The sequence below is a fragment of the Oncorhynchus gorbuscha genome, linkage group LG03 (genome assembly GCF_021184085.1).
Source record: "Oncorhynchus gorbuscha isolate QuinsamMale2020 ecotype Even-year linkage group LG03, OgorEven_v1.0, whole genome shotgun sequence".
In the NCBI taxonomy this organism is placed as follows: domain Eukaryota; kingdom Metazoa; phylum Chordata; class Actinopteri; order Salmoniformes; family Salmonidae; genus Oncorhynchus; species Oncorhynchus gorbuscha.
In genome coordinates, this window is record NC_060175.1 from 11,463,350 (window position 1) to 11,473,332 (window position 9,983).

Here is a 9,983-nt window from a genome sequence, read left to right on the forward strand (position 1 = left end):
TGGGCGATTAGGCTCGCAGTCGCCGTTCCAATTCATCTCAAAGTTGTTCGATGGAGTTGAGGTTAGGTCTCTGTGCAGGCCAGTCAAGTTCTTCCACACCGATCTCGACAAACCATTTACAGTGGGACAAAGAAGTATTTAGTCAGCCACCAATTGTGTGCCTCTGGCTGAAGCCGTAACGGTCTGTTCTGAGGGCGTCCCATCTATCCTCTCCTCTGCCTACGAGCTACCTTCTCTATATAAGTACTCATGCATTCAGAAAAACGAAGTCGCCTGTTTGAGTTCCTAGCACATGGATTGGTGAGTGATATGGTTGTGTGTTGTGGATGATTTTTGTTGCTATCGCTTTTTATTAGGATTTTTTTCTGTATCATTTCCAGGTTATTTCACATATAGCCTTATACCTGAAATATATTTTATTGGGTAGTGAACATATACATTTAGTTTATTATTTAAGGCTTTGCAAACTTTACATAATTTTAAGATGACTATTATATATTTTTTATTGTGAATGTAATTACATCTGTATTTTGTTGGCTAGTGTTGTTTGTTATATTGTCCTTGAATGATTGTTCAATTTAAATACTTATTTTCCACCATAATTTGCAAATAAATTCATTACAAATCCTACAATGTGATTTTCTGGATTTTTTTTCTCTCATTTTGTTTGTCATAGTTGAAGTGTACCTATGATAAATTACAGGCCTCTCATCTTTTTAAGTGGGAGAACTTGCACAATTGGTGGCTGACTAAATACTTTTTTGCCCCACTGTATGTATGTACCTCGAATTTGTGCACAGGGGCATTGTCATGCATTTCAAACAGTAAGATAGACAGAAGGGTGTGTTCATAACAATTCAACTGTTCAACCTTGTTAGCTAGCAGATAGATCCAGGTTGCCTAAACTTGAAATATAAAGATTAACTGGCTTGTCATGAGAATGTAGGCTTGAGAGATTATTGATGAGATCTGTGTTCATTTTCTAAAGCCTAATGCCTGCAACAAGAAGTTAGTCATTATTAGTGAATGAGCATCATGCATGGTTCTAGTTAAACTCGTAACAGAAAAGGACATTTTCATAGACAGACGAGAAAGCCAGATCAGTGATTATTGCAAAGAGCAGGTAAAACTATTTTGTAAATAAAATAATTAAATTATTAGTGGGTCTTATGGTTGTGGAAGGCTGATATTTAGCCTAGGTATAACTTCACAAACCCTGAATTGATAGATTATCGCTGACTGTTTGAAATGCTGTGTATTTTACTTTTAAACTGTACAACAACGCATATTTAGAGAAAACATGTTCCCCAATGCTGGAAGGAGGGAGGGCCTGAGTAAAAAAGTTTGGTAACCCCTGATGACTACAGTAGTGACAAAGATTTAAACTAAACCCAGATATACCACAGCCCGCCATTTCCTGCCATTTCCAACGGGAGCAAATGAGTCATAGTGGGCAGAACTAGCAAGGAGGTGGGCAGAGCCATGCACGAACTAGTGAGATCCTATTGGCACATTCTAGCATACGTCTACATAGGTGTTCCCTAACTGAACTATGTGAAGTGTGCGTGTGCTATATATAACTCAATAAGCCTTTGCACTCCTAAACAACGCAATTTATAAAAACTTTTGCAAAGGGTAGAGTCTACTAAACATAGTCCACTCTGTTCATAACAGATTTTAGTTTTGGGAATAGAAAACTATTGTGATCAAATGTTTCATCGATGGGAAAATTTGCAGAATGTCGGCCAAAATCCATCTCGTTCCATCTTCTCTGACTGCTGGACAGTGGCCTTCCTCTCACTACCATATTTGGTAGTGAGTATAAACTCCAAGTGGATGCTTCACATTTATACATCTCATCTGTGGTAGTGATGCACACACACCACCTTTCATTCAATCATCTGCAGATGTTGCCAGAATATACAGACCCTACAGTTACGCTTGTTTACACTGAGCTGCACTGGGGTCAGAACGCAATCAGAGTTACATTAAGACACAGTGGTGAACGGCTAAAGATATGGGTTCAAAAACTTCCCTCAATGCTCAACTGGCTAAAGTTGGCTAGCGTGCTAGTAACTTCAAGACACGATTGAAAGAACACCTCACTGATCATTTTACTTGCCCTACAAGAGCTGGTTAGGCTGTTTTCATGTCATCTAGTTCGTAACTGTGTTGCTGGCAACCATTTAAATTGTTCTTCTGCTGACGTTTACTGACACCGTTAAATTCAACAGGTTTTCAAATTCAAATAAAAAAGGTAATTTTATTTGTCAAATGCGCTGAATAAAAACAGGTAGACCTTACTGTGAAATGCTTACTTACAAGCCCTTAATCAAAAATGCAGTTAAGAAAAATAAGTTAAGAAAATATTTAGTAAATGAATGTACATTAAAAAAAGAGTAATACCATACAATAATGACATGTATATATATGCAAAATTGTTATTGGGATACTGGTACTGAGTCAATGTGCTGGGGTACAGGTTAGAAGAGGTAATATGTACATGTTGGTAGGGTTATTCATCAGTTATTCTGTGCTCTGGCACACTCAGACAAGAGTGCCCTGAAATCAGAGTAGACAGCCAGAGTGAATTTACTAAACACATTCCTAATGTAACCATGACTGCGTCCTGACCCCAGTGCAACTTTGTGTAAACGGAAGTAACGGTAAGTTCTGTATCTTCTGGCAACGGCGGATTTAAAACCAGACAAATCAAATCAAAATTTGACCAAGTTAGCTACCCCAGATAACTTTTAGGTAACACACGCCAAACTACTAGTAAATGGGACAGTTAGTTAGACGAGTTAACGAGCTAATGTATTAGTTTTAACCGCCACTTGGGGACATACTTAGCTCATAGCTACAGTAGCTAACTAACTAGTTGTGCATCAACATAACATTGTGAATAGCCACAAAACAATAAATCAAGGACGACCATCAGTAATCAGGGTCCTTTACGAGTAACGTGACGGTATCCCGTCGTTAACTGCATACCATTAGTACAAGTATAGGTTAACTACCGCTTTGAAACGGCTTTGTTCTAGCTAACGTTTAGCCGTTGAATCGTGGCTCACCGGGTATCCAGGCCCAGGCATCGGAGATCGGTAAAGGTGGTTCTGTGCGCCCGATGAGGGTCCCATCCTTCCACCAGGAGTTCCAGGTCCCATGCCTGGTCCTCCACCTTGCACCTGGGGTCCAGGTCCCATTCCCCCGCCACCACCTCCTCCCGTTGGAGCCGATTGAAAACTACCTCTGGCCGCCATCTCCTCCTGATGTCTCCGCCACCGGAAAGTGGAACGGAACTATCGCGACTCGCGAGAGTAGTCAAGTTAACGTAGCGGAGCGTTTCTTTATTTTTTTCTTTTTTTACAACAGCGACCTCTGCTGTTTAATTTCCATACAACCAGCCTTTATTGAGGTTAAACATGTTATAGTCTCAGCACCCTATGAAAGCAGTTTCAAAATAAAAACAACCAAATATATGCATGTAAAACCTTTCTGTATGGAGACGTCTCTGGAGTCAGGAGTTTTACAATTAGCACAGGTTATAGTGGGCAATACAGGCGTTGACCTGGGATTTTCTTAACCTTCAAACAGGTTAAAATGTTTAAAATGTTAATATTAATGTTTTTATAGTATGTCACCCAGAGTTGTGGAGTCGAGACAAGATTGTAATTGGATATCACGAAAAAGGAGGTAAAATAATGCCTGGACTTGGAGCACTGAGACGGATGATTTGAAATGATCTGGCCAGGTTTTGTAATGTTTTGTCTCTCATTTTGTGGCAAAGTCTACGTGGTTTACGCTACACGCAGCCACGCACAATCTGATTGGACCAGTAAACTGTCAATCAACACAGGTCGGGTGAGCTAGCGAAGAGATCGATGATTTGCTTTTCAGCCATACGATCAGGTGGCGCGCAAAACGTCAAATTATGGAGAGAGGATTGCCATAATTACATCCCTCTAAACTCCTGCCAGTGGAAAGTGCTTTTTTTCTCTTGTTGAAATGTCTGCAGTTGCTTTCAGACGTTTAAATGCATGTGGTAAATCTATATCCCATCTAACACCACAGTAATTGCTAGAGTTTCATAATTCCATTCCCGTACCGTTTATTGTAACACGTAGACATTTCTGTTTGAAGTTTTATAGGCCTACAATAGTTTCATTTTATAGCCATGTCTCTCTCATTTTTGCTGTGCATAATAGGAGCGCACAGAACCAGCTTTGGAGTCAGAATAACGTTGAATGATTGTTCCATTTCCGAAACAATTAATAATCATGCAGTCTGATTATTGTGGAAATAGCATTTTACATTGTAGAACCAGTTTATTGGCTATAATTGCCAACTGTATGGTCCTGGGAGCCAAGATCCTATTTTATTTTTGAGCTGCTGTTAGACAGATTCGATTTCTCAGATAGGACAGGAGGCTATTTCTTTTGGTAAATCTACTTGTATTTTTTGTACGATGTGGCGCTTTCACCATTGGATCACCAAGAGCTGTACATTTCTGTACATCTACATTCCAAGCACGTCAACCTGCCTTGCCTTTAGCTCATTTGATGCTGACTTCCTATTTTACCTGTATTTAACTAGACAAGCCAGTTAAGAACAAATTCTTATTTACAATGATGGCCTAGGAAAAGTGGGTTAACTGCCTTGTTCGGTGTTAGAACAACCGATGTTTACCTTGTCTGCTCGGTGATTCAATGGTTACTGGACCAACGCTCTAACCACTAGGCTACCTGCCGACCCGATTACATAGGCTAATAAAAATATGTTGTAGACAAAATAACCAAAAGAGCTGTCTAGTATCCTCAATAAATAGACACAGATTTGTAGTTGAACAAGTCGTTGCATGTATAGATATTATTGTTTTTACTTGACTTGAGACTTGACTTAAAAACGTGTGACTCGAATTGACTTAATCTTAGAACGCACGACTTGGACTTTACTCCAGTCTTGACCCGTTCTACTTGGGACTCAACTTGAGACTTGTTTGTGACTCGAATAATAGTGACTTGGTCTCATCTCTGATGTTTACTGTATTAAGAGGGTAAACAATAGTCTGTTTAAAGTGTAAATAAATAATGGAAGAAAGGGACGGAAAAAACACTCACTGAAATATTAGTTTTGTTCTGTCCTCGGGTGCCAAAAAATAAGACATTAAAAGTTCAATAATATTTCAGGGAGTGTGGACTTTTCCTTTCATCTAGTAAATACAGTGTAAAATATCAACACAACATGTAAAGTGTTGGTCCCATGTTTCATGAGCTGAAATAAAATATCCCAGATATGTTCCATATGAACAAAAGCTTATTTCTCTCAAATGTTGTGCACAAATGTGTCTTCATCCCTGTTAGTGAGCATTTCTCCTTTGCCAAGATACTCCAACCACCTGACAGGTGTGGCATATCAAGAAGCTGATTAAACAGCATGATCATTACACAGGTACACCTTGTGCTGGGAGAAATAAAAGGCCACTTTAAAATGTGCAGTTTTGTCACACAGTACAATGCCACAGACGTCTCATGTTTTGAAGGAGCGTTTACTAATTGCAGGAATGTCCACTAGAGCTGTTGCCAGATAATGTAATCTTAATTTCTCTACCATAAGCCACCTACAACGTTGTTTTAGATAATTACTCAGTACATCCAACAAGCTTCACAACTGTAGACCACGTGTAACCACACCAGCCCAGGACCTCCACATCCGGCTTCTTCACCAGCGGGATCGTCTGAGACCAGCCACCCGCACATCTGATGAAACTGTGGGTTCGCAAAACTGAAGAAGGTCTGCACAAACTGTCAGAAACCGTCTCAGTGAAGCTGATCTGCGTGCTCGTCATCCTCACCAGGGTCTTGATCTGACTGCAGTTCGGCGTCGTAACCGACTTCAGTTGGCAAATACTCACCTTCGATGGCCACTGGCACGCTGGAGAAGTGTGCTCTTTATGGATGACTCTGGTTTCAGCTGTACCGGGCAGATGGCAGACAGTGTGTATAGCGTCATGTGGTCGAGCGGTTTGCTAATGTCAATGGCGGTGGGGTTATGGGGTTATGGGGAGGCATAAGCTACGGACAACAAACACTATTGTATTTTATTGATGTACATTTGGAATGCAGAGAGATCGTGATGAGATCCCGAGGCTCATTGTTGCCATTCATCCGTTGCCATCACCTAATGGTTCAGCATGATAATACACGTTGCAAGGATCTGTACACAATTCCTGGAAGCTGAAAATGTCCCAGCCTGCAATAATCACCAGACATTTCACCCACTGAGCATGTTTTGGAAGCTCTGGATCATGTGTACAACAGGGTGTCCCAGTTCCTGCCAGTACCCAGCAACCTCACATAGCCATTGAAGAGGAGTGGGACAACATTCCACAATCAACATCCTGATAAACTCTATGCAAAGGAGATGTGTCACACTGCATGAGGCAAATGGTGGTCACACTGACTGGTTCTGATCCACGCACCTACTTATTGTTTTCTTTTTTACCCACCTTTTTCAGTCTTGTCTCATCACTGCAACTCTCCAACGGGCTCGGGAGAGACAAAGGTGGAGTCATGCATCCATCCATCCATCCATCCATCGAAACATGACCCGCCTAACCGTGCTCCTTAACACCAATGTGTCGGAAGAAACACAGTCGCTAGAGCGCAATGAGCCAAGTGAAGCTCCCCCGACCAAGCCCTTCCCTAACCTGGACCAATTGTGCATCGCCCTATGGGACTCTCGGCACAGCCCGGGAATGATCCCAGGTCTGTAGTAACGCTTCTAGCACTGCGATGGAGAGCCTTGAGGCCCCCCCCCCATTACCTTTTAAAGGTGTCTGTGACCAACAGATGAATATCTGTATTCCCAGTCATGTGAAATCCATCGAGTAGACTGATGTCCTTATATGAACTGTAACTCAGTAAAATCTGTGAAGTGATTGCATCTTTCTTTTCTTTTTGCTACAACCATTTGAGCTGAGTATACCCATTGATTTGTCTATAAACTGTAAATGTACACACACACATTTGACAGACATCTCATTTCCTGGAGTCTTTTTATTTACATGTTTTATTTTACCTTTATTTAACTAGGCAAGTCAGTTAAGAACAAATTCTCGTTTACAATTACGGCCTACCAAAATGCCACCTGCGGGGACGGGAGCTGGGATTAAAAATAAACAATTCAATAAAAATGTAGGACAAAAACACACATCTCGACAAGCGAGACACCACAACACTACATAAAGAGAGACCTAAAGACAACAACATAGCATGGCATCAACACATGAAAACACAACATGGTAGCAACACAACCTGGTAGCAGCAAAAAACATGGTACAAAACGTTTTGGGCACAGACAACAGCACAAAGGGCAAGAAGGTACAGACAACAACACATTACACGAAGCAGCCACAACTGCCAGCAGATGCTCTTATCCAAAGCTGGTCCTCCGTGGGAATGGAACCCACAACAATGACATTACAACTAGGCCACAGTGGAGCCTCACAGCTGTATCATCATGTATTCAGTTACAGACTTATCTCATAAGGTATTTTAGCACCATTGACATGTTCTTTGGATAGAACAACATGCTGATCAGCCTGCATGGCTTCCTGCCATCAGTTCTATTAGAAAATCAATCATGGAAGACTTTAAATCAAAAGAATCTTTCTTATGTTGTCATGTTGATTCACTCACATTAATTGTGATGAAATCTGGGAGTGAGAGAGTGTGAGAGAGAAAGGTAGAGAGTGAGAGAGAAAAAGGGAGAGAGAGAGAGAAAGAAAGAAAGAGTATTAGGGAGGAGAGAATTGCTTATTATAACAGTCAGTTTAGCTTCCTCACTCAGCTCGCTTGGTCACCTGTACTGTACGTACTTTAATTAATCCAATAAAATGGCAGAGAGGGAGAGAGAGAGGTAGAGAGAGACAAAGGGAGAGAGAGGAGAGAGAGAGAGAGAGAGAGAGAGACAAAGGAGAGAGACAAAGGGAGAGAGAGAGAGAGAGAGGGAGAGAGAGAGAGAGAGACAAAGGGAGAGAGAGAGACAAAGGGAGAGAGAGAGACAAAGGGAGAGAGAGAGAGGGAGAGAGAGAGACAGAGGGAGAGAGAGAGAGGATTGGGGAGTTGGTGTTGTTTATTACAGTTTTTCTCAATTGCTAAAACACTAAAACCCATTGGCTGAACAAAGGTCTCAGTTGCCTGGACTCATTTAGCTAATTATGCAGTCTGTTGTCAATACCTAAAACCATTTCACATGGTAAAACACAAATTTGCAGATCTCACTTAGACTTTTCAGCAAAACTCTCATTCTCATTCTCAAAGCACATTCTGCACTCTAATGCACATGTCATCCATACTGGTAAACACAAGTGGCAACAATCAAATACAAATAGAGAACATATGTCATTGATTGAACACAACCACTCAAAATTGATTTAACCTGTTTCAAATGATGCGACACAACCAATATAAGCCAGTTCAGAGAGCAAACATGTTGTTGAAGGTGGGAAGGAGAAAGTCTGAGAATGGATAGAAGAAACAATGTGAGAGGATGAGGACGAGTGCGTATGCGAGGTGGGCGACGAGGAGGAGGAGGGCAAGAAAGAGGAAGAGGAGGACGAAGAGGAAGACAAAAGAGTGGAAATATCTGATGAAATTCGAGCAACAGTTATAGACCATGTTCTTGTCCATGGACTGACAATGAGGGAAGCAGGACTTAGAGTGCAACCCAATTTGAGCCGATTTTCTGTGTCCACCATAGTAAGGACATTCAGAGAAGAGAACAGGTACAGTATACTACTGTATTTTTGTAATTGCAAATTTACTGTACTACACTATATGCAGCTGCTTCAATAGACATTTGTAAAGTTAATCACTGTATGTATTGTACTGCATGAATATGTTTTGTAACTGCACAACTACTTTTTGTAGAATTGAAAGGCTGCCACATGCAGGTGGAAGGACAGCTGTATTCACTCGGGAGCAAGAGGCCGTTATAGTTTGCATGGTCCTTCAAAATAATGCAATACGACTCAGAGAAATCCAGGAACGAGTGATACAAGACAACACACACTTCCAGGGAATCGACAGTGTGAGCATTTCCACAATTGACCGTGTCCTCCATCGTAACAGGATGCGAATGAAACAAGTATACGGGATACCCTTTGAGTGCAACTCACCAAGGTTGAAAGAACTGCGAGCTCAGTATGTGCAAGTAAGTGTACATTCAGAAACATTTACTGTAATCCAGATTGTCTACAGTACTAACACATACTATGTGAATGATATTACTCTTCAGTACATACAATGTATGTGAATCAGAAGCCTAATTGTACTCTACAGTATTGCACTGTCTCTGTACGACTTACAAAATCCTACATACAGTATATTGTATTGTATATTCTACACAGACAATATATGACTTGGAATCCTTGGACAGACCCCATGAGTCCATCTTTGTAGATGAAGCAGGCTTCAATCTAACAAGGAGGAGAAGGAGAGGCTGAAACATGATTGGACAGCGGGCCATTGTTGAAATCCCTGGTCAACGAGATGGCAATGTCACAATCTGTGCTGCTATCAGGACCATGGTGTTCTACATCACCATGTTACACTCGGGCCATATAACACCCAGCACCTTCTAAGATTTATTGCCAATCTAAGATATATTTTATTTGAGCAGCAGGTTCAAGAGCAGCAGGGTCAAGAGCTAAATGAGAATCCCATTCCCAGCTATGTGATAGTGTGGGACAATATCAGTTTCCACCGAGCTGCTCAGGTAAGGGAATGGTTTAACATCAATGGGCAGTTTATGAACTTGTACCTCTCTCCATACTTGCCTTTCCTGAATCCGATTGAGGAGTTTTTCTCCTCTTGGAGATGGAAAGTGTATGATAGACAACCCTACACCAGAGTAAACCTGCTGCAAGCCATGGATTTAGCCTGTGGTGATATAGGTGAGGAATCATGTCAGGGCTGGAT

General features: G+C 41.3%; 1 protein-coding gene across 1 annotated transcript in view; it reads right to left on the reverse strand.

Annotated features, from left to right (window-relative positions):
- Positions 1–3,309, reverse strand: part of LOC124025806 (SWI/SNF-related matrix-associated actin-dependent regulator of chromatin subfamily D member 1-like) — a 46,109-nt gene extending 42,800 nt beyond the window's left edge. The window contains exon 1 of the mRNA XM_046339132.1: positions 3,075–3,309. Coding sequence (XP_046195088.1) covers positions 3,075–3,263 — 189 coding nt within the window. The 5' untranslated portion in view covers positions 3,264–3,309. The remainder of the gene's footprint in view (positions 1–3,074) is intronic.
- Positions 3,310–9,983: the final 6,674 nt, after the last annotated feature.